Source organism: Nanorana parkeri, unplaced genomic scaffold, assembly GCF_000935625.1.
Source record: "Nanorana parkeri isolate BGI_ZX_2015 unplaced genomic scaffold, ASM93562v1 scaffold1797, whole genome shotgun sequence".
NCBI lineage: Eukaryota > Metazoa > Chordata > Amphibia > Anura > Dicroglossidae > Nanorana > Nanorana parkeri.
The window spans coordinates 241,435-268,005 of NW_017308065.1; the positions used below are offsets into that span (position 1 = coordinate 241,435).

The 26,571-nt window shown below is 42.4% G+C and overlaps 1 protein-coding gene across 1 annotated transcript in view; it reads left to right on the top strand.

Moving 5' to 3' along the window:
* Positions 1-26,571, top strand: part of LOC108799738 (protein CLEC16A-like) — a gene marked incomplete at its 3' end in the record, with an annotated part of 284,697 nt that overhangs the window by 237,609 nt on the left and 20,517 nt on the right. Inside the window, exon 18 of the mRNA XM_018571638.1 lies at positions 24,769-24,920. Within this exon, the coding sequence (XP_018427140.1) occupies positions 24,769-24,920 (152 nt within the window). The remainder of the gene's footprint in view (positions 1-24,768; positions 24,921-26,571) is intronic.

Here is a 26,571-nt window from a genome sequence, read left to right on the forward strand (position 1 = left end):
CGGGCCTGTCTATCGGCGGCTGTCATCCGCCCACACCTGCTCCTCCTTACTTCTTCTCCCCGCGTCCCTGTGCCGATTGTGGATTTGGGCGGGCGGTGAGCGTGAGGCAGGTCGGAGGTGGGGCATGTGGAGCGTGGATGCGGTCGGGTCTGGCAGCGGCGAGCGTAAGGTGAGGTGGAGGTGTGGCGCGCAGCGTGTGTGGAGCCGTGAACAGGGCCAACCAAATCGGTAGCCGATTAATCGATGATTGAAAAAGTTGACAACTTTTTCAATCATCGATTATAATCGGTTATGTCGATTAGTTGTTGCAGCCCTATTGGGTATCACTGTTATGTGGGCTCTAAGGGACTCAGGGGGAGGGGTGTGAGTATCGAGAATGGAGTTAAGAGCGTTTAGCAATGGTGTGGACAGAATAGGCAGATATCGCTTGTAATACGTCAGGGAATACCCGTCCGGGCACGGGGCTTTGCCGGGATGGGTAAGCTTGAGGGCTGACTCCAGTTCCACTGCCGTAATGGGCAATTAGTGAGCTGACGGCTGGAGTAAGGGAGGGGATGCCAGAGTTCTGGATATATTGCGCAATGCGAACCGTGTGGGTCCGAGTGCTCTGGAACGTTGAGGAGTCTGTTAGGTTATACAGTTCTCTGTAGTAGTCGGCGAAGGCTTCTGCTATTTCTGTCGGGAGTGAAGTTTTGTTACCCGTGGACGAGGTAATCGAGGGGATAAATGTCCGTGTGTTGCTTGCGTAGTGCTCTTGCAAGGTACTTGCCACATTGGTTGCCTTACTCCTAAAAAGTGTGGCGGCTTTTGAGCAGTGTGGATTTAACTTTAGAGGTGCAGAGTGTGCGTAGTTGTTCCCTCGCCTGGTGTAGTTGAACCCCTATGGTTGGCTCGGCGTGGCGTTTGTGTTGGGTTTCAAGTGTATAGATCTGTACTAGGAGGATGTTTGTCTCCCTCAGTCTCTGTTTCTTGATTCTAGAGCCCTGGGCTATGAGCAGGCCCCTGGCAGTTGCTTTGTGTGCCTCCCAGATAGTGCACGGGGCTATATCCAGTGTGGAATTTTCTGCAAAGAACAGAGTGAGGTCCCTCTCCAGGGAGTCGGCAAAACCGTGCTCCTGGAGGAGGGAGTCATTTAGTCTCCACTGCCAGGGTCCGGGAGGGTGGGTCCCCCGGTCTAGAAGGAGAGAGATAGGGGTGTGGTCAGGGAGGGTGATGTTCCCTGTATCGGTGCGTTGTATTCTGGATATTTGGCTATGGTGGATCAAAAACAGGTCTATGCGGGTATAACTCTGGTGCAGGGGGAGAAGGTGTAGTCCCTGCAGGAAGGGTGTTGCACGCGCCATATGTCCAGGAGTTGGTGGGAGAAAAGGCAGCGCTTGAGGCGCCTGAGCGTAGTGAAGGAGAGATGGGAGGAAGCTCTCGAGGCATCTAAACCCGGGTCCAGGAGGTTAAAATCACCTCCTAGAATCAGCATGCCCCCCCGGAACTCCGACAATCGGGCCAGGACACGCTCCAGGAACGTGAGTTGATGCTGGTTTGGGACATAGATGTTAGCAAACATCATCACTTGGGAGTCAATGGTCCCTTTCAAAAATAAAACCCTGCCCTCTTCCCCCGCATGTTGGTCCGTGAGCGACCAAGGTACACCACCTGAGATGATACTCACTCTCCTCACTCTTACTTACTCACTCGGCAGTCTCCGTGTAGATGAGGAGTAGGCAGGATTCTTACAGTTCTCTGAAAGTGGGGTCCCATCCGTCAGCGGGCAGTGCCGGTTCTGCGTCTGGGGTGTTGGCGGTGATGGTCGGGGTCTCAGGCCGGAGCGTTCTCTGCGGCTGTTGCGCTGGGGCAGGGAACGAGCCGGATTGGGCATCAGGCTGGGGCCAATCGGGTATCTCCACAGGGGTGGCATCCAAGAAGGAGGGACACGGGAGTGGCCGTTCAAAAGAGGGTCTCCAGCTCCCGTAGGTGGGAGAGGAACCGCTGAGTCTCGGGGAAAGGGTGCAGCAGTAGGCCGCGGAGGTTCAGGCGGTGCCATGCAGTTTGCCGTGGTGGAGCGTGTGGAGACGGATGGGGAAGAAAAGAACGGGTGCAGGTCACCGGAGGTCTTCCCGTTGTTGTCCCCCGTGCTTTTGCTCTTCTTGGACATCGGGTAGTAGAGTCGTAGTGGATCGGTAGATGTACAATGCCCGGATAGCAGCGGAGCTCAAAGAATCAGCATCTCTACACCACCATAGTCAGGCCACGCCCCCGGTCCCACAGGTTTCTGCCAGTTGGGTGTTGTCACTGCTGGACATCTTCTGATGTCAAAGGGAAGTATGCATGATGTGACTTTCATCTGCTGCATTGTTTCCTTGGCAGACCACTGTGTCTACAGTCCCCACTGTTGCCTGTTTCTTTGTGCTTCTTCAAAATAGTTTAAACAGCACATCTTGAAACTCCAGTCTGCTTTGAAATCTTTTCCTGGGAGAGACCTTGCTGATGTAGTATAACTACCTAGTGTCTTGTTGCTGTGCTCAGTCTTGCCATGGTGTATGACCTGTGACATTAAATTGTCTTCCACAACCTCACCAATCCTAAAAAATCCCTGGCTTTGTGCCAGTGTAATAATTGATGCTGGTTTGAAGCCAAAGGGTAGTCACACCAAATTTTGATTTGATTTGGATTTTTCTTCTGTTCACTCACTTTGCATTTTCTAAATTGATAAAAATAAACAAAATATATCTTTTTGAAAGCAATCTTACAGCATTTTTTCACACCTGCCTAAAACCTTTGCATGGTACTGTATATTACATTAAAACATTTTTCAAAGGGAGCAAATTCATAAGGACATAGTTCTCCCATAGGTAACCCAAACTATGTCTGTAACTTATATTATAAAGGTGTACAGAGTATTATAGTGATAGTATCAAATATACTTGAAAGTAGGGTAACCAGATATGGACCGTAGTTACATCCATCAGTATCAATACTGTAGTATGATGATAATAATGATGACAGTAATCATAAGTAGGGATGTCCCGATACCACTTTTTCAGGACCAACTACTTCCCCTCATGTACTTGCCGAACCAAGAAGCTGGGACAGCCAGCCCTGTCCCAGCTTCCCACACTAACAGTTTCACTCCGATCCCTGTTGCCTCACACGGTGCCTCTCGTAGTCAGCACTGGGCAGGATCGTTGCATTGCGTCTCAGTGCCCAGCTTGTGGGAGGGGCTCACAATTCTGCCCTGCTAACATGAATAGGTTAAGTAATGATCCATAGTACATATACAGTACACATGTCCAGTACACTGCAGTCTGCAGCAATAGAATTACAATTCTCCCCTGCTAACATGAATAGGTTAAATGATCCATAGTACAACTACATATTATGTACTATGGATCTTTTAACCTATTCATATTAGCAGGGGATAATTGTTAATCTATTGCTGCAGTGTACTGGACGTGTGTAACATACACGTACCATGTACTACATATAGAGTACACTGCAGCATTTACAATTATCCTCGGCTAACATGAATGGGTTAAATGATCCATAGTACATAATATGTAGTTGTACTACAGATCATTTAACCTATTAATATTAGCAGAGGATAATTGTAAATCTATTGCTGGAGCGTATTGGGAATATGTACTGTGTATATGTACTACATGTAGGGTACACTGTAGTAATAGAGTTACAATTCTCCCCTGCTAACATTAATGGGTTTAATGATCCATAATACAACTACATGTTATGTATGGATCATTTAATCCATTCATATTAGCAGGGGATAATTGTAAATCTATTGTCTGCAAAATGTAGTATGTATAGAGCATACACTGCAGACAATAGATTTACAATTATCATCTGCTAATATTAATATGTTCTTAATAGCGACCCCCCCCTTGCCCTCACTCACTGTTCGATGATGGCCGGTGCCTCACGATGTGCCTCGCTGGTGAGGTCGTAGTCGGCGAGTCATCGCTGATTCGGTGGGAGGAGCTCCAGGTGGGGTCCTAATTTAGCTGGCCGGCAACTGCCCGGTCACCTGCCAGCTAAATTAGGACCCCACTTGGAGCTCCTGCCACCCGACCAGCGCTGACTCGCCGCTGCTCTCCCGAACAGCAGCTGGAAGGTAAGGGGGAAAAAAATAGCGCAAGCTTCGACGCTATGTATCGGGGCATTTTGACAAGTACAAGTTCTTGTCAAAATGCCCTGTATTGGTCCAGATACCGATGCTAGTACTGGTATCGGGACATCCCTAATCATAAGTAATAATTCAATAATCCTAACTTAAATTAAAACAAATACTAGGCAATGGGAAACTGTTCAAAGCATAACGTTCAAGATATGCTCAGGCCAGCATCACTGGTAAATGTGGAGCAGAGGAGCCCATTTACTTATCAATATTTGTTGGAGGGTCTACAGACAGACCACCTTTGTTGCACAGGTTAATACTACACAGAGAGACTTCTCTTACATTGGCAATATTAAATCTACCTTGGTTGGGGACTTGCACTCAACCATTGGTATTTTGTCAGAATTGAAAATGTTTTTAACACCAGCTTTATACCTCCAAAACCAGGTATGAATGTAGAAATTTGATCTCGTTTCTAGATTGTGTTTGCTTCCACCTATTTTCATCCCAAGACAGGGACACTTTGGATGCCCCTTCACTCTTCCAGAACTAATTTTTGCTGCTAAATCTCTGCCAACTAACAAGGCTTTAGGCACTGATGGCCTTCAGGCTGAGCTATATAAGAGGTACCAGCATTCCATTCTTCCCCTTTTATTGGACACTCTAAACAATGCTCGGGTCGTTACCCAATTACTTTTGTCTATGAACGATGCTACGATCATAGTTATTCCTAAACCGGGCAGGGATTGTAACAGACTTACCCGCCCCTCGGTCCCGGCGTGTCTCCGAGTTCCGCCACAGCCCCAGTGACGTCATAGTGCTCAACGTCAGGCGGCTCCTCCCCCTTAGTCGGCTTAAGCCGAAGGAATCACTTGCCTGGTGTTCGTGCAAGTGAGGTGAAGCCAGGCTCACACCGAATCCTCCCCACACTGACAGACTGGCAGGAGCCTCACACTCAGCCGCTGCCAGTTCACACTCCTTAGCCTCCGTGTGCTGTCCTCCATTGGGGTGTTCCCCCTACTGCAAAAGAAGGCAGTTCTATCAGACTGCATTGCCTCCATAGAGACTGTTTCTACTGCCTGCCTTATCCTTCACTCCACTGGGTGGCACTGTTGTGCAACTCCTAGCTGCTTCAAGTACCTCATCTGCCATAGAGACTGTTTGCCACTACTCCCAGATTGAATGAAACGTTTGCCTCATACACCCTGAAGGACTGGTGCAAAACTTCATCCTAATTCGCAAGTACCTTACTACTTTTTGATTATGCTATATACTTCAAGCAATATTCAATGCTACATATTAGACTGTGTCTCCTGTACGTGTGGCAATGTAATGACAATGGGAGGACTCTTGTTTGAAGCACTGTGACTCTGGTAACATTTCCCCAAAACCTGCTATCAGCGATAGCCAACACTCCACCTCTACATATCTGTAGCTGAAATCCATACGGAACAAGGCCTGTGGAGACTTGGTGTGTTACAGGGATATCACCTCTGCAGATCTGTGACATGCCGTGCCTTCTGTGCTGCCCCCACCCCGCCTAAGCCCCTCCCGCGGCTCGCTAACCAAGCTGTGTGGGGAGGAGACAGGGAGGTGCCGCCCTGTCCCTCACTTGTTTGTCACTTGTGAGGCATCGAAATCGATGTCCTCACTGTTTTTTTTCTTCTTTTTTTTGATGGGACAGCTTGGACCAATGACGCTTTGCCATTGGTCCAAGCCACCCACAGGGCTCACGCCTCTAACATAGAGTAGAGGCTGTGACAGCTCTTGCCTCACCAAGTTAGGTTACACACGCAGTGGGGAAGCCCGCTGCTGTGTAACCTAACTACCTGTCAAAAGCTGGATGCAGCGCTGCCTGCAATTAACAGGCAGTGCTCTATCCATGACCGGTTACACAGCAGGGAGACAAGCCACTCTGAATGGAGAAAAAGCTATCAGCTTCAGACTTGAAGCTGACACTTTTTTTCCTTCATAATACTAGGTGAGGCTCTGCCTCCCCTGACCGCACGTCCCTGCTCCAGATTCATGTCAGCCCATCTCTTTGTTGAATACAGACACAAAACTGCTAACCAAGGTGTTAGCCACCCGGCTTGCAACCATTGTATATACAGGGCCGCTGCTATATTGAAGCAGCCTGAGTCTCTTTGGGTCACGTGGGGGGACGGCAGGCAGAGCCGCTCCCTTTCCGTCCAGATCGCCCCAGGTTGCCATAAGCCAGACAGGGAGATAGGTAAGAGCCATACACATCTCCCCTCCCAGCTCTTAGCAACCTGGGATGCTCTGGCCGGATGTCCTTGAACTAGAAATAGTTCAGAGAACGGCAACACAATTAATAAGTAAGGTGGAGGACCTCAGTTATGTGGAACGATTACAAAGATTAAATGTATTCACTCTAGAGAAGAGACGCTTAAAGATGGATATGATCACAAAGTATAAATATAGCAAAGTTAATTATATAAACTGTTATACTCTAAGGTCTCTGAAGAAGACATGTGGCAACAATTTAAGATATAATGAAAAAAGATTTTTTCTTAAACTGAGGCCATAGGTGAGCCAGTTTTTCTGTAAGATTTGAAAAATGATTTAGTGTCTGCATAAAGTGAATGAATAATTGAACATGGAGTTGTTTATGCAAGATTTCTATGACATTGATCTGAATTAAAAGCATACAAATTGAGCTTGATATATGTCACAAAATGATTACTGTTTTTACATTTGTACAGTATGTGTGTGACTAGTTTGTGGTCTTTTTACTAGTGATGTGACCATATTCTGCAGTATCTGATGTTCAGGTTACTTATCTTTAAATGACTTTGAAGGATGCCTTGTAGCATTAAAATGGATCTCTAGAAAATCTATTCACAGTATACAAGGCTTTCTCTCAATGGACAAGGGCAAATCCTGGCATTTGTCTGACCCTCCTATCCCCTTGTCCATTTAGAGAAATGACAGCCAAAATACAGATTACCAAAATGGAAATAAGGTTTAAACTTTTGTGTAAACCATATTACTTTTGCAAATAAATATCCTTTACCCTATACACAGTATATCTAATGGCTAATTAATCCGTGTGACTTTGCCAAACAAATCCAATTGAAAACAAGGATTTGGGACCCTTCTGAAGGTCGCAGGTTTGTGTTTATCTTTAAAAAATCCCTAAACCTGCTAAAACCTTTCCTGTTCACTCACTTTTACAACTTTTACAGTCCACTCACTAAACGTTTTTTTCAGCAGTATCCTATTGTGAATGGCTTCTCGTAGAAATGGCTGTTCCCTAGTGAACTAGACTCTTACAGTCCCTGTAGAGAATGTACCTGTTTTCAAGAACCACATGGTTAAGAGGTTAGAATCCCTCTTGAAAGGCCTTATATGCCCCTGAAGGCCTGGCCATGCAACATTCGGGTGTCTCTCTGACAGTTTTTCAGACCTTGTTGGTCTGGTCCAAGACTATGGCCATGGATCTTGGATCTATCTTGACTGACCGTGAAGTTCTTAAACAGCTAGAGCTTTTTTGTGCCGCGCAGCAATCCTGCAAGAAATGCCTAGAGTGCATGCACTTCACCCTTTTGCAAATCCTTCGATACTTACACAAAGGAAGTAGCCGGGAGGGGGATAAGTACCTTATTACCTTAGATAAATAAGCCTAAGACTCAAGTATCTAGGTCTTCTGCTACCTTCCTTAAAAATAAGTTTATTTTGTCCTTCACAGGCTTCGGGTTGCAAACCCCAACTGGGTATGAAATTCCATTGCAAAGCCTGGACCTCCAAGGCCACTAAGATGGGCAGTAAGCCCTCTTGCAGTGAAGAGGCTCCCCTAGGTTTACGAGTTGGGGGGGGAAAGTCTTTCAGCCTTCTGCTTGTCAGGAAATTTCCCAAAGTCTGGGTTCAGGGTGTTACAAATACTGCAAACTGATAATTCGCTCCTTGCCCTCTCCTTATTTCCTGAGATACAATCTGCCCAAATCTTCTCAAAGGCGGGTGGATCTTTTCGCTCCCCTAAACCAGCTCCTTACTCAGGGGGTCATAGTCCTGGTTCTGGAGGCAGAAATGTCCCAGGAGTTTTACTTTAACCAGTTTGCTGTTCTCAATAGCAAGGGAAGGGGTTCAGCCTATCTTAAAATGAAAGACCCATAACTGGATATTGTGTATTTAGAGGTTCTGAATGGAATCCACTCACACTGTTATTTCCTCCCTTCAACTGGGAGATTTCTTGGCCTTAGTGTACATCAAGTATGCATATTTACACAACTGCCTTCCCCTGCCCACTGTCACTACCTGCATTTTGCTGCGGGTCCCAGCATTTTCTTCTTTTCTTTTGGTGTCCATGTCGCTGACTGCTGCTTTTGCTTTAAACTTGCCATCATCTGATTACAAGTGGTAAATATGACACATTCATATGCTGTATTCTTATTTACATGATTAAGAAGAAAAAGTGTTTTTTTAGGTGGCCAAGCAACAAAGTTGCAAGGACACCTATTGTATCTGTTAAGATTATTATTATTATTATGTGACCAAGCAACGAATTTGCAAGGAAACCTATTGTTATTGGTAAGATTATTATTATTATTTTTATTATTATTAGGTGGCCAAGCAAAGAAGTTGCAAGGACACCTATTGTTATTGGTAAGATTATTATTAGGTGGCCAAGCAACGAAGTTGCAAGGACACCTATTGTATCTGTTCAGATTATTAGGTGGCCAAGCAACACCTATTGTTTTTGGTAAGATTATTATTATTATTATTATTCCGCCGCTTTTTTCACATATCTGTAACAAGTGCTCTGTAAGTCAAAAACTCATGAAACTTTGCACAGTGGTACAGCCCTGTGCTCTGCAGAGCTTATTATAATATAAAGGTCATAGGTCACATGATGGGGCAGCCATCTTGGTTTTTGTGACCATTTTTGTGAACTATTGCTTTGCTCTGTTGCCACATGTGTTCATTATAGCTCTATTGGTCACATGGTTTGGCCGCCATTTTGGATTGTGCAATATTCTGTCAACAACTTAAACTCTGAAACCATATATCAGAATAACTCAAAACTTTGCACATATGTCCAGAGCGACCTCTTCTAACACAGTTGTAGGAACAGGCCCGATCCCAAAATCAAAATGGCCACTACAAGCCTATGGTGTTTAGATGATGTTATTATTGTTATGGCCTTTTTTTCAAAAGCCTGTAATGAGCGCACTGTTACTCATAAACTCATGCAACTTGGCCCAATGGTGCAGCTCTATGCTATGCCTAAACTTTTGCAACATAAAGGTCATAGGTCACATTGCCTGGCAGCCATCTTGTTTTAGGTGATTAAATTCAGCTCCATATTCAAACGTCCATTTCTCAGAAACTGATAAAGCTTCAGATGTACAAATTGCTGTGTATAGTCATGGTATGATCTGCATTCACAACATTACACAGTCAATTTTCCACATGGTTCGGCGGCCATGTTGGATTGTGTCAAATTCGACAAATATTTCTATTATTGTGATGCTCTTTTTTTCAAATGCTAATTATTGCCACACCGGTATGTAAAAACTCATGAAATTTGGAACAATGGTAGAGGACTCTGCTGTGTTTAAACCTTAGAAACATAAAGGTCATAGGTCGCATGCTCTGGTAAACATCTTGGTTTAAACAAACCTATTTTGGACACTTTTCAAACATCTGTTTTTTTATAACCGCTAAGGCTACAGATATACAAATTTCTAGGTGAGGATAAGCTGAGTTCTGCACTTATGTATGTTTATTAAAAGTCATGTGACCGCATGGTTTGGCAGCCATTTTGGATTGTGCAGTATTCTGCAAACAACTTAAACTCTGAAACCATTTATCAGACTAACTCAAAACTTTGCAAATATACCCAGGGCTACCTCTTCTACCACGGTTGTAGAAACTGGCCCGAGCCCAAAATCAATATGGCCGCCACAAGTAAATTTTAAAAATTGCATCAAATTGCATAAATGTGCATTTATATCACTAGTGAAGTATGTTAAACTTGTTATACCTATGATAACTCAAAATCATAACTGCCAAATACAATATGGCATCCAGAGGTCACCAAGGTCAGCGGCCATTTTGAATTTGAATTTTTTTTATAATTCATAAAATCATGTCCTTTTTTTTCTCTCTCTCTCTAACTACAATATCTTCTCATGTGCTATGATCGGCTCTACTGCTTGGTCACCTTTATTGCTGCTTGCAGCTATATTTAGGTGGCCAAGCAACGAAGTTGCTAGACACCTATTGTTATTGGTAAGATTATTATTATTAGATGGCCAAGCAACGAAGTTGCAAGGAAACCTCTTGTTATTGTGCTGATTATTATTACTTTTATTATTATTACGCCGCTTTTTTCAAATGCCTGTAACAAGTGCTCTGTAAGTCAAAAACTCATGAAACTTTGCACAATGCTACAGCCCTGTGCTCTGCAGAGCTTATTGTAATATAATGGTCATAGGTCACATGACGTGGCAGCCATCTTGGTTTTTGTGACGATTTTTGTGAACTATTCAGAAACCTGCATCTCCAGAACCGCTAAAGCTACAGATGTACAACTTGCTCTGTGAGCTTACGCTTTGCTCTGTTGCCACATGTGCTCATTATAGCTCTATTGGTCACATGGTTTGGCAGCCATTTTGAATTGTGCAATATTCTGTCAACAACTCTGAAACCATTTATCAGAATAACTACAAACTTTGCAGATATGTCCAGGGCGACCTCTTCTGCCACGGTTGTAGAATTGGCCCGATCCTCAAATCAATATGGCCGCCAAAAGCCAATCACTTTTTGACATTGCATCCAATTGCATAAATGTGCATTTATATCACTAGTGAAGTATGTTAAACATGTTATACATAAGATAACTCAACATCATAACTGCCAAATACAATATGGCTTCCAGAGGTCACCAAGATCGGTGGCCATTTTTGAATTTGATTTTTTTTATAATTCATGAATTCATGTCCTGTTTTTTTTTTAATCTCTCTAACTACAATATCTTCTCATGTGCTATGACCGGCTCTACTGCTTGGCCACCTTGTATTGCTGCTTGCAGCTATATTTATTATTATTATTCTGCCGCTGCTTTTAAATGCCTGTAACAAGTAAAATGTTTGCAAATATTAAAAAACCTGCATCTCCACAACCGCTAAAGCTACAGATGTACAACTTGCTATGTGAGCTTATGCTGTGCTCGGTTATCTCATGTGTTCATTATAGCTCTATTGGTCATATGGTTTGGCAGCCATTTTGGATTGTGCAATTTTCTGCAAACAACTTAAACTCTGAAACCATTGATCAGAATTATTCACATCTTTGCACATATGTCCAGTGCGACCTCTTCTGCCACGGTTGTAGAAACTTGGCCGCTGCAAGCCAATGGTGTTTAGATAGTGTTTATTATTGTTATGGCCTTTTTTTTCAAAAGCCTGTAATAAGCGCACTGTTACTCACAAACTGATGCAAATTGGCCCAATGGTAGAGCTCTATGCTATGACTAAGCTTTTGCATTATAAAGGTCATAGGTCACATTGCCTGGCAGCCATCTTGTTTTAGGTGATTATATTCAGCTCCATATTCAAGCATCTGTTTCTCAGGAACTATTACAGCTACAGATGTACAAATTGCTATGTATAGTTATACTGTGATCTGCACTCACAACTGATCATTACAACTCAATTGACCACATGGTTTGGTGGCCATATTGAATTGTGTCAAATTCGACAAATTTTCCTATGGTAGAGAAAGGTGCTATGTTTAATCTTTGTCAACATAAAGGTCATAGGTCACATGCTCTGGCGGCCATCTTGGTTTAAGCAAACCTATTTTTGACAATTTTCAAACATCTGTTTTTTTCATAACCGCTAAGGCCACATGTGTTCATTAAAGCTGTATTGGTTACATGGTTTGGCAGCCATTTTGGATTGTGCAATATTCTGTCAACAACTCTGAAACCATTCATCAGAATAACTCTGCACATATGTCCCAGGGTTGTAGAAACGGGTCCGATCCCAAAACCAATATGGCCGCTGCAAGACAGTGGTATTTAGATAGTTATTATTGTTATGGCCTTTTTTTCAAAAGTTTGTCTGCAAACGTATTTTGGACAATTTTCAAACATTGTTTTTTTCATAACTTTTAAAGCTACAGTATATGTCATGTATGAAATTAATGGTAAAAGCCGCGCTGTGTGAATGAGACCGCAAAGTGTCAGATATAGTAGATGCTGACCTTGGAGTAATGTGATACAATGTGTAAAAAGTGCAAAACAAAAAAGAAACACATGTATATAACATGCACCTTAGTGTAAAAGTAATTGCTACAAAATATCCATAATGAAAAATCCAATGCACTAAATATTAACTGTGAATCAATGTGATGCAATGTGCAAAGAATACCGACAAGAAAAACGCATGTGTGTAACTTGCACTCCAGTGAAATGTCATGTGATCACATGGTTTGGCAGCCATATTGGATTGGGTAATATATTGTAAGCGAGTTAATCTCTAAAACCATTTAGCTGAATAATTCAAAACTTTGCACATTTGCCTAGTGCTACCTCTTCTACCACAGTGGTAAAAACAGGTTTGATCCCAAAATCAATATAGCCGTCGCAAGCGAATCACTTGCCATTTTGAATTTGACATTTTTTTTATAATGTACGAAATCATGTCCTGCTTTTTATCTCTCTAACTACAATATCATGTGCTATAACCGGCTCTACTGCAGTTTTTTCAAAACCGCTAACGCTACGGATATGCAAATTGCTTTGTGAGGATATGCTGAGCTCAGCAGTCATATATGTTAATTACAAGTCATGTGATCACATGGTTTGGCAGCCATATTACATTGTGGAATATTCTGCAGACAACTTCTCTGAAACCATTCATCTGAATAATTCAAAACTGTGCAGATATGTTCAGGGCTACCTCTTCCACCACGGTTGTAAAAACAGGTCCAATCCCAAAACCAATATGGCCGCCACAAGCCAATCACTTATATAATTTCATCAAATGGCATAAACATGCATTTCCAGAACTATTAAAGTATGTTAAACTTGTTAAAGATGTGATAACTCAACATCATAACTGCCAAATACAATATGCGTTCCAAATGTCACCAAGGTCGGAAAAATATTACAATTCATGGAAACGTTTGCAGTTGTACAGGTCTATTGTGATAACATAACTATGTTATTTATCTTTATAACTACATTATCTTCTCATGTGCTATGGCCACCTCTATCGCTGCTTTCAGCTATGTTTTTTATTAGTATTATTATTAATATTATTCCTCCGTTTTATTCAAATGTCTGTAATAAGTGCACTGTTAGTCAATAACTCATGAAACTTTGCACAATGGAAGAGCCCTGTGCTCTGCACAGCTTATTACTATATAAAGGTGATAGGTCACATGATGTGGCAGCCATCTTTGTTATTTAAACGATTTTTGGGAACAATTCAGAAACCTGCATCTCCAGAACTGCTAAAGCTACAGATTACAAATTGTTGTGTGAGGTTATGCTATGCTCTGTTGCCACATGTGTTCATTATAGCGTTATTGGTCACATGATTTGGCAGCCATTTTGGTTTGTGCAATATTATTCAAACAACTTAAACTCTGTAACCATTTATCAAAATAACTCAAACCTTTGCACATATGTCCAGGGCGTACCCTTCCACCACGGTTGTAAACATAGACCCAGTCGCAAAATGAAAATGGCCGCTGCAATCCAATGATATTTAGATAGTGTTATTATTGTTATGGCCTTTTTTCAAAAGTCTGTAATAAGTGCACTGTTACTCAAAAACGTATGTAACTTGGCCCAATGGTAGAGCTCTATGCTATGCCTAATCATTTGCATCATAAAGGTCATAGGTCACATTGCCTGGCAGCCATCTTGTTTTAGGTGATTATATTCAGCTCCATATTCAAGCATTTGTTTCTCAGGAACTATTACAGTTACAGCTGTACAAATTGCTGTGTAAAGTTATGCTGTGATCTGCACTCAGAACTGATCTTTACAAGTCAATTGTCCACATGGTGCTGCTGCTATATTGAATTGTTCAAATGAACAAGGTCATAATTTGCCCCGATATGCACAATCTGAGGACACCTCTCCCCCTAGTAAGTACATAGAACCCAGAGGAAATTTTGGGGTTTAATGAGGTGTCTTAGCCATTGCATATATAAAATCAATAACTATAAATACATAAATAAGATCAAAATTATCATCCAAAACATAGATTCCTCAACGTCTTTGTTACATGCACTACCAATAGATATGCAAAGATACCAGAAAGGACATTAGTAAAGTGTCCAGGTTGATTATGTGAGATCAGTGTTGATGCCATAATTGCGATCCTTTCAGGATTACTTGCATATCCAGTGTTGGTACCGACGCGTTTCGCTATTTGCTTTTTCAGGGGACCAAAAGTAACTAGTCTTATAATAATAATATACAATTACTCTTTTTATAGATAGTCCATGTTCATATTACATTATCAGGCAGTCATCCCAATGGACGTCAGGCATCCCAGCACAGTAAGTGCCCACTTACATCAAGTGCTTGGGGAGAGACATAGGTTCTAGGATTAAAAGGAGGAACCGAGGGCCATTAAGAACCTCCCAGCAATCTCCCATCCAAAGCTGTGTTGGGGACACCAGAACCCCAGCCGGAGAGGAGATATGAGACCAGAGGAGAGGACCCAGTTCACTTCTTACTTCCTCTCAGTTGTCCTATACTCTACACCAAGAATGGAAAGTTGCTAAAGTGCATAAAAATCCCTATGGATACCTCCTTCACCAATTTGATGTCCACTCTAGACATCTGAAACTACAGTACTACTCTAACTATAACAAAGCTGGAGCATTCTTAGCTAGAAGAATGAAGGAATGTAGAGCTACTACCAGAATAGCCTACCTTGTTGGACCATCAAATAAACAAAAATATACACACCCTCAAGGGAACCAATTTAGTACATATTACCAATCTTTGCACTACCTTAGAAACACACAGTCCCTCAACCCACTACCAATTTTTTGTCTACCGTTAATTTACCTACACTATCCGAAGACCACCTGTCCACTTTGAGTGCCCCATTCTCTACTGCAGAAATACACCTTACTCCACAACAAATCCCCAAGGCCAGATGGCTTCCCCTACCTCTTGAATGTCTATGATGCAGCTATGCCCTCGGCTAATTTCCCCCCCTGAAATGCTCAGAGCCTTTATTATCACAATTCCCAAACAGGGTAAAGGGGCCCACTATGCCTCAGTACTATCGCCTAATATCTTTACTTAATACAGACCTCAAATTATATGCACACATTTTGGCAAGGCGATTAAATTACATCCTCTGTTGATCAACCCAGATCAAACGCTTCACTAAGGATAGACAAGCCCCCGATGCAACTAGACGCCTAATTAATGTCATACATAAAGCCAGTAAACATAACATCCGCTCCCTTCTCCTCTCTCTAGGCACTGAAAAAACATTTGACCAAATCCATTGCAATACTTAAAACAGGTCCTCTCTGAATTCGGTTTCTCTGGCGCGGTCTTCACTGCTATAATGACCTTATATTCCTCCCCTTCAGCCCAAGTATACACCTCTAATGGCATCTCACAACCTTTCCAAATAACTAATGGTACGAGACAAGGATGCCCACTTTCCCCCTTGATATTTAATCTCCTTATGGAATCGTTTGCTAAACTCGTCCGTTCTGATCCATTAATTTTAGGTTTCTTAGTGAACCAGAAACACCCACTCTTTGCGGACGATGTAATCTTTATGTTAACCAACCCTGCCTCTTCCCTTACATCGGTTCAAAGTATTATAAGCAAATTGTTTCATATTTCCTATTATAAGGTTAAAGAAACTAAGTCATGCATGCTAGATTTAGGACTAAGCTGCTCCGCTAAAACTCTGATATCCTCTACCTGGAAAGTGACTAGCAGGGCCGGCCTTTGGGGTGTGCGAGCTGTGCGGCCGCACAGGGCGCCAGGCGGCCGACACAGCTCGTCCTCAGTGCGGCTTCTCTCCTCCTCATCGCTGGCCATTCGACATGACAGCGCTCCCTCCTCATTCGTTTCATCAAACAAAACAAAATGTTATGCCATTTTGGATTCAGCCATTGGCGTGTTCTGGAGCTAGGGCAAATGGCGTCATATAACACCCCACGTGTTGGGCGCCGCCAGCTTGGTATATATCTAGGTATACACCAAGATGGCGGTGCCTATATTGGTGTGTGACGTCACCTGATGCCACGCACGCATGGCGTCATGTGACATGATACTCACCGCCTCCAAGATGGTGGCACGCATTCGCAGAACGTGCCGTGGCCAACATCTGGATATGTGACTGTGAGTATGGGGATTGATTCCCCTAAAAGAAAAGGCAAGAACACTCACTTGCTGACTAATTGTGACACACTTTTGTGATCAGTTTGAACCATGGTGAGTTGTACTGTATACTGTATAAGAAGATTCAGGTAGTGAGATGAGAAATGTTCCGCCCCCTCTGAGAAAGTCCTTTGTTTGTTGGGAGAAAGCATGTGAGGGAGCTGGTGGAGATTGCATATGGGGTTGAACCTAGTACCTTTGGAGCCCGTCTGTTTAAGACCAAGCTGAAGCTTGCACTGATTAAGATCTGATCTAACCGACTTAGCAAGTGATGCTATCTTTTTACATTCCACTATTGACATTGCAAAGAGAGTGAATGTATCCATCACAAATATCCACGTATAAACATCATCATGTTTCTATGGAAAATCTGGAATTTGTTCCAAACGTTGTGACTCCCTAGTGCTATTACCCATTTGAAGCTAACTTTAACAACTGTGAAAGTACTTACCTGACGTGAGTAAAAGATGATTTCAGTATCATTTACCCCTTTACTCCTCACTCCTACCATATGCATGCAAGTGGTGGTTGAGATATAAAGGCACTGTGTATATGCGCTTCATATAGTTTAACCCACTATGTGACGTTGCAGTGTGTGGTATAGAACTATATTGGCTGGGAGAAAAATGGACATTCATCTGATATACTGTATGATTATACAGGAATGTTTTATCACTGCAATGTTTCCGGCAAGACTTCTGCATATATGGTGTTAAGCAGTTCGAGTTTTGTTACACAAAGAGTTTGAGTATTATTTAAAAAATCTCCAGGAGAAAGAAAAAAGGATATTAAAGGAATAAATAAATATTTATTACATGATGGAGATACAAACTAAAAAGTCTTTCTCTGGATACATCTTGATACAAGTTGTTATCTTTGAACTGGCTTTAGTCACACGTGGACTCGTTGGCTTTTACTCAATATTACAACATAGAGTTTTCATCAAATTTCTCACCAAGGTTACAATTACCGGGATCCCGTATTTAAATCTTTTAACTATTTGGATGGGGTGTTGCAATTTAGAGAATAAATTATTGTGGCTGTATATCTTTACACACCTATATAATTCAAGGTGATGTTTTTTCCATTATGAATGTGTTGGCTCTTTGTCTGAGGTATCTCCGTTACTGACCCATATGCCCTCTTTGGATAGTTTGCTTACAGTACAGCCTCCCATTCTCAGCTCCACCCACCCCTCGTTCCCTTAAAATCTCTCCAGCCACAACCACTCTCCCCTTCAACAGGCTTGAAAAAGAAGTAGTTACTCCGAAACACGGCGTCTAGCCTCGGTACCTCCACACACAGCGGTAGCATACTGCAGACATTCCACGTTCATTCTGTCTCACTGATCATCTTTTACCAGCTGCTGACACTCTCCTGACCTCCCTCCCTGGTCATTCCAGTGGTGCACTTGTACACACAGCCACTGTGCACCGCGAGTGTTCCCCCACCACTTCAGCTCCACTGATCCTTCTCCCGATGACAATTACCACTTGAATTCAGCTACTGCTGACACTCCCCAACCTTCCTCCCCCATCCTTCAAGTAACACACCGATGCATAGCCACCATATTGCCACCCCATCCTCTGCTCCAAACGGGTGGACAATACATTGAAACAATTCCAGTACTCTCCAAGTACCTTGAGACGCCCGGCAAAACTTTGCACATACCAGAATTACTAATCCCCAGTATCTGCCGAGACACTAAAAGGAACATCAGCTCGACCCGAAAAAGACTAATCCAGCTCTGGGCCTCTGATGACAGCCCACCCACAACATTTACTTGGGACCAGAAAGAAGAAACCACCTTGCTTTGATCCCCAGCATACCTCCGCTCACAAAACGGGACAGCAACTTCATCAAGGGTGAGCAGTTAATTTTCTATTTTGGATCCACTCATACCACTATCACACCACTTGCTGTGTTTATTTCCCCATCCCCCCTGCCCCCATCTCTCATCGCGTGAGCCAGAGAAGTCACAGCCACTAAAAGCTCAACACCATGACAATACCACGGTTTCAACAGTGATTCCTTTATGAAACTCATGTCCACCCCCCACATGTGAGTATATTAGTGTATGTACTCCTTGTCCCATATACACTTGAGTTATTGCACTAGGTTTAGCGCTTCAGTTTTTTCCACTTTTTGTTTCTTTCAGCACACACGTCAGACATCCAGGTCTGTACTTACTAGAAGCTGCACACCAGCTGACAACACCCTGACCCTCCCACAGAGCGCTAAAAACATTGGACTTCGGACATCCCGGTCTGTACTTACTAGAAGCTGCACACCAGCTGACAACACCCTGACCCTCCCGGAGAGCGCTAAAAACATTGGACTTTTTTTGGAACTTTTTATTTGTTCATATATTACTTGATTAACCTGGCCACAGTTAATCTCCTGCAGAGTGAAAATGCTATTTCACCATCAGTAGATTCAGTCATTCGAGTATACGGAATCTTTTTTACCCACTCAAAAACCATAATGGTAGGAGCCGCAAGTCTTAGGGATACAATCCCCCCTCCCCTTCCCTAGTGAGGGCACCCTTATTGATCCCTGAACTTTTCTCATTGGACTAGTTCAGGTACATGCATGCATGCATTTCTGGCTAGACATTGTGTATGTATGTTTCTATTCTGACTGTGTGTGTGTCTTACCTGTCAGTGTGTGTCTGCCTTGGCATTTTGTTTGTGCGTGCATGTATGTGTCTTCCCTGATACTGTGGGGCTGTGTCTCTGCGTCCTGACACTGTGAATTCCTCATGCTGTACTTGGAGGGTGGTTCACTGCCTTAACCTCCTGGCATGCAATCACTAGAGTTTGTGTATATTGGTAAAAGCACAAGGTGACATTGAAACCTGCAATAAGCTGCCACACTAGAAGAGAATGTATTAATAAGGCCCCTTTCACACGGACCGCCCAATCAGGTCCGCCTGTCAGTTTTTCAGGCCTACATGTTCGAATGCCCAATGCTAGTCTGTGGACAGCCAAGTCTATAATATGCTGCGCTTGGTATGTGAAATAAAGAAATGGGTGAAATAATTGTCTGTGTCACCTCAAAAACAACTAGCCGGTTTCCCCGAAAATAAGACCTACCGCGAAATTAAGACCTAGTACCATTTTTGGGAATCGATAAAATATAAGACCTACCCAGAAAATAAGACCTAGTTGTGACCATTCCCAGGGCCGGTGATGGCATAAAGGGGGAACTTGAAGAGCCGCGGGAGAGAATCAGCTGTGCCAACAAAGGCAGCGTTAGAGGAAGCGAGGCGGCAGCGGAGGAAGCAGAGCCACATAAGCCGATGTTTCCTCTATAGCGCCGGCTCCTGTCACAGGCGGAGTGATACCAAACGCACTATGCCTGTGAGGAATCTATAGTGAAAGTGCCCTTCGCTCATTCTGGTTACCAAATTGCTCTTGGAAAGGTATGGCACCCCTGATTGCCCTGATCACCCTATTCTTAACTTTGCCATTTTAGATTATTTAATTTGGATTTGCATTAACTTTGGATTGTTGTACATTAAAAAAAAAAAATAAGACAGTGTCTTATTTTTGGGGAAACACGGTATGCATCCTATAATAATATGTGACCGTGAGCTGTTGCATATTCTCTTGCATTGTTGATTAATGAATGAATTAAATTAATACAGTGATTCCTTCTATAAAGAAATGATTTCCGAAAAGCCTGTGTGAGCTCTTACTGTGCAAATCCTCTATTGTGTTAATAAAGGCTATTAAATAGAAAAGTGTGACTGAGTGTTGTTTCCCCCAATCCTTAGGAGGAAGAAAAATATTTTTGTTTCTAGTGTTTAAAACAGTTATAGTGTAAACTTGTGGTGAAGTATTCTGTCCCACTTATAAGCTTGTGAATATAAACAATATGGCAAACCAAAACAATATGGCAAACCAATATAAAATGATCATCTAAACAATATAGCAAACAATATAAAAAAGGTCAAGTGGAGACACCGAATGAGAGGGGGCTATCCTCTTAAACCATTCAGCTGTTAAATGCTTTGATCTACCTGCCCGAAATCTCCAAGGGAAGTTGGTCTCAGAATGTAATCTTACATCTGGGGTATATTTCCAATCAGTGAGCAAAAAATCAGCAAGTTCTTTGTATATCCTGACACCGTTTAGTGTATCCTCACATAGGTCCATCTTAATGTCGGAGAAAGTCAGTTGGCCAGTCATCTATATCGCCCCGACTTGCGAGCAGTAATTTGTGAGGAATAAAAGTACTTATCTGTCGTTGATTCTATCCTGGGATCCGCTGAAGAAGTGAGTTTTGAGAGAGTCACTTCATCGATTCCTTCTAGTTATCTTCTCTCATCCGTTTCCTAATTCTGGATCTAATAGACCAGCTGAAGCAACGATCCTGCCTTCCCCTCTGGTTAACCCCTCATGTACCGGGTAGATGCAATATCCGTCCACCGGGATATCCCCTGATGGTAGGAGGAAATTTTAACGAAGAAAAAGAGGTAAAACTCCTAAGTGCAGCAATTAAGACATTTATTGTACACAAAGTAAAATCCGTACTTACAAGATTCTATGAGTAAAAACGTTTCAATATTAAACCACTCTGCCGTATATGCACGATGATGTGTGAGAGATGGAGCCAATACTGTCCTTTATCCTTGACGCGTTTCGTCGCACTCGACTTTTTCAAAAGGGTATTAGGCCTCTGTCTCTCAACATATATATATATACTCCTATGTCAGTTGTGGAAAAGGATGTTTTAGACATCTGTGCTAGGCTACTTTTGTATATTCATACATCAGAATAGTATATGCCCACTTATGTATACATAAATATAAAACATTATTATTTATAAAAATTGTTCCTTAAAATTTAATATTTAATAAAAGGTTTAAAATAAGAAATATACAAATGAATTATGAATGATAGATTAAGGACCCCTTCTGCGATAGTGATTACTCGCAACTATCGCGGTAATAGTCATCTTAAAGTGACATTAAACCCTCAGATTTTTTAACATAAGACAATACTGTAATGTGTGCCTTACTGTAATCCATGATTGTTTCCCTTCTCTTTGCTGCTCAGGGGGGGAGAGGGGATTTATTTGTCCACCAAATCAGGTCCAAAGGGAAATTTGCCACTAAGATACTGTGATGTGTGTGTTACATCTATGAGATATCTATCGAATTAGTCACCATATCCGTTTTTCACCCAGTTACCCCCAACTCTGGCCAGATCCCCCCAAAAAACAGTGTTGCCAGACCTGATCACGCTGGATCAGAGATAATCTGATGTAAATGGACACATGTCTGTTTACATCTGACTTCCCATAGAGCAACAAGGAGTCCGCCAGTTTTAGTTCTTTCCTCCATTGTAAGATGGAGAAAAAAACTGGACAGACATGAATGTCACAGCAGTGACATCCAATCCGTACTGCTCCGATCAGGAGGGGATCTGTGCAATGAACAGCACTAAGGAGGGAAGCAGAGAGAAGTGGTGTAAAAACCACGAGTGGAACAGAATGTGTGCAGTAAGCCTCCAATATAGCTGACAGGAAGTGCACCTCTACAAAGTATAGCTGGTTGGGTAGAGTTGGCTCATGCAAAATTTTGAGGGTGCAAGAAACCATCACTGCTTTTGAGAGGAAGTTAGTAATGCTCTTCTGTTTTTATATGTGGTAAGTGTACCCTTGGTTATACCAAGCACACAGGTTTATTTTTTTCCATAAAGGGGAAGCAAGGTGCAGCAGAAAGCTTTTGTATTTGCTAATCTGTAGGGAATAGTAAAAATCGAGCAAGGTTTTCTAAGCAGTGAGATCGCATTTCGTTTAGAGTGTTTGGCTAGGGCTGCTTTTATTATAGGTATGAGGGGGTTGTTGATACAGCTGAAATTTAAATGTGCTCCCCTCATGTCTATGAGCACCCTTTGTGCTACATTCAACCCTTGTCCTACGTTCTTCCATAAACTTACAACAGCCACGTTTCTTAAAGCAGAACTATGGGGTCAGTGCTTTTCCCTATAGTTCTGCCCAGGGTCATGGGAGGACACAAACTAGCGTCCTCCCGTGACTCAAAGCTCAGTATACCGCGAGCTGTAGCTGAGACCGCCGCAGACGGGACGGATCCCGACAATACTGTCTGGATCCACCCAGCTGCGTGATTGACAGCTGGCTCTTTTCACTCACCTCATAGTTCTCCTTTAAGTTTGGCACATTTAAACCCATGAGGAATTTTTACCAATTGGTTGTTATGGATTAGTAAACAAGTTAAACAAATCAAAAGCGCCAAACTATGACCACCAATTGAAAAATATATAAACGAGGATTGCTAGGGGTGCTGCCCCACTTCAGCCAGGGGAGCTGCAACACTATGGGAAAAAGAACAAAAGAGAAGGGTGCCCACCCTAGTGTAGATTGTTTTTAATAAGAAAAGCTGCAAGACAGGGTAAAAACATACTCACAATAGTGGATCGGAATAAAATCTTTCAAACAAAGCATGGGCGACATCAGTAATAGGCTGCACAGTCACCTGTGTGCTAGCACAGGACTCCTTCATTTACGCGTTTCCGGGGTCACGACCCCTTCGTCAGAACGTGACCTCAACCTCACTCGTGCAACAATATATAGTAATGTATATTAATACGTGGCCAATGATGAGAGTTTTTGGCATTGAGGCCATCCCGGAAAATCTAGATGAAGGCATCAGGTTCAAGAGGCTTTGCCAGAGGGAGGCCTTTTGGATCTACTCCCTGAACAGTCTTCATCCCCATGGTCTTAATGAGGGCCTAGAATTGGCTTCATCACTATAATCCTCTTGACAGTCCAAAGAGAGGTTGACTGTCAGTAGTCAGCGAGGTCAAACATTTCCCACACTTCATATATATTAATTTTTCTGTCACAATAGGGGGTTCCCCTCCCTTTAATTATGTTGGCTAATGTCATTATCTATATGCAAACATTATTCACATAATTATTTCATATAATAATTCTTGGCCCATCATATCTTCCCCTTGGGGAATTGCCAGTGGGATGGATGATTAGCGACTACATTCACTGACGACGATCTGTTCTGCAATATATGATAACTTCAATATAATTTCATCTTGATCTATTTCTCATTCGTATATTTTACATTTTATACTAAGTTGTTTCCATTATGGTACCTAATTTTTCCAGATTTGACTTATTGAATATTGTTATATGAGGGGAAATGTATCCTAGTGGTCCACTCGTGTCTAATTCAATATTATCTAATACCGTGGATGTTGTCTCCATCTGTTCATTATGATTTGTTTCATCATTCTAAAATTGTAGTCTATCTAATGAGATTCTTCTGAATACCCATCCTAATTATTGTGTTAGACACAAGTCTGCCCATTTCAGTCCTCTCCAATGAGTATTTTTGAAAAACCTTATTTAATTGGATCAATCAGTTTTTATGCGTTTATAAAGTGTTTTTGGAAGAATTTGTGTTTGTTTTTAATTAGCATGTTTTTACTAGCATATCTATGTCCTGGTCCTCATCCTCACACTTACAGCATTGTTGTCGCAACCAGGCCCCTTGTTTCTTATACGTCCATGAGCCCTTATCTATTGGTTGTCTCCTATTATTTCTCTCCACACAGTCAGTTTATGCTGGCTCATTTCGATCATATCCCCTGGTGATTGGCCGGCCGGTCTAGTGGGAGTTTGTAGAGAGACTAGGGGCTTGGCATTTCTGTGAGTCCGCTGATTGGCCTGTTGGCACGGCATCTCCTTTAGAGGAGGATGCCGGAAGAAGCGCTGTATTACTGTTATGGCAACCATGACGCCCTCCCGAGAGGCGGCTCCCCATATCACTGAGCGCCGCTCATTGGCCCCGTATTAATATGCATTACTATATATTGTTGCACGAGTGAGGTTGAGGTCACGTTCTGACGAAGGGGGCGTGGCCCCGGAAACGCGTAAACGAAGGAGTCCTCTGCTGACACACAGGTGACTCTGCAGCCTATTACTGATGTTGTCCATGCTTTGTTTGAAAGCTTTTATTCCGATCTACTATTGTGAGTATGTTTTTACCCTGTCTTGCAGCTTTTCTTATTAAAAACAATCTACACTAGGGTGGGCGCCCTTCTCTTTTGTTCTTTTTCCCATTTTGGATTAGTAAACAATGTATATTGGTTGTCTATCTCTATGAATGTGATTCTTTGTCTCTTATGTACAGCAGCTGTATCAACTGGCAGTAGTCTGAATTACTCAAAGCTGATTCCTTTTTTTTCCTGCTCAGATAACAGTGATTTGATTGCATGCACAGTAATTCCAAAGGATGGAGACCAAGTGCAAAGATTTTTGGCAGTTGATATCTATCAGATGAGCCTCGTGGAACCAGATAGCAAAAGACTTGGATGGGGTGTTGTGAAGTTTGCTGGTTTATTACAGGTTGGTACTTTATGTTCCTGATTCTGAATATACAAAGCATGTTTGCTTAAAGCTGAACTAAAATCCTCTATCCTTACCTCTAGCGATGAGATATCTGCAAGCTCCAGTGTAGTCATCTTCGCCTTGTCTTCTTTAAAGTTTGATTTGCCACTCTGGGATGATATAACTCATGTGAATGTGCAGGGATATTATTCATGCTGACACCAAGGTATGCCTACATTGCAGACTGAGCTGTGCATGCACAGTTCAGTGTACATTCTAAAATATTAAAAACAATCTACACTAGGGTGGGCGCCCTTCTCTTTTGTTCTTTTTCCCATTTTGGATTAGTAAACAATGTATATTGGTTGTCTATCTCTATGAATGTGATTCTTTGTCTCTTATGTACAGCAGCTGTATCAACTGGCAGTAGTCTGAATTACTCAAAGCTGATTCCTTTTTTTTCCTGCTCAGATAACAGTGATTTGATTGCATGCACAGTAATTCCAAAGGATGGAGACCAAGTGCAAAGATTTTTGGCAGTTGATATCTATCAGATGAGCCTCGTGGAACCAGATAGCAAAAGACTTGGATGGGGTGTTGTGAAGTTTGCTGGTTTATTACAGGTTGGTACTTTATGTTCCTGATTCTGAATATACAAAGCATGTTTGCTTAAAGCTGAACTAAAATCCTCTATCCTTACCTCTAGCGATGAGATATCTGCAAGCTCCAGTGTAGTCATCTTCGCCTTGTCTTCTTTAAAGTTTGATTTGCCACTCTGGGATGATATAACTCATGTGAATGTGCAGGGATATTATTCATGCTGACACCAAGGTATGCCTACATTGCAGACTGAGCTGTGCATGCACAGTTCAGTGTACATTCTAAAGAATATGGTGAACAGGCAAATAAGAAGCTTTTATTACATATACACTGCTTGGCCAAAAAAAAAGTCACACACACTATTTCTTTGGACCACCTTTAGCCTTGATTACGGCACGCATTCACTGTGGCATAATTTCAGAAATTATGAAATGTCACAATATTTATTTCTGACCCGAGTTGCATTAATTTTTCAGTTGAACCACTGCGAAAAGTCTTCTTCAGAACATCCCACAGATTTACAGTGCGGTTAAGGTTTGGACTGTGGTGGTCAATGCATGTGTGAAAGTCATGTCTCATGCTGCCTGAACCACTCTTTCACACTTTGAGCCTGATGAATCCTGGCATTGTCATCTTGGAATGTGCCTGTGCCACCAGGGAAGAAAAAATAAATAAATTGATGGAATAACCTGCTCATTCACTATATTCAGGTAGGCAGCTGGGGGACATAAAGACAAATGTGGACTTAAGCAACCCCAGATGACACTGCCCAAAAATCTAGGTGGTGACTGTTGTTTTGGCCAGGTGTATATTTATTTTAGTTTAACCCTTTCCCTGCCACCAACATAAGGCATATGGCGGAACAAAACTGTTCCCAAATGGCCAGGTCAGTATGTTTTACGGCGGTGGCATTTACAGTTCTGCTATAAGGTCATGGTCGCTTTAACATCCATGAACTTATATCAGAACTGTTCCCCGGACAGTCCCTGTTAAATTAATAGCTGTCTTCAGTGGCTGACAAGCTGCTGATGACAGCTATTAAAAAAAAATTGGGGCACCCCCCCCCCCC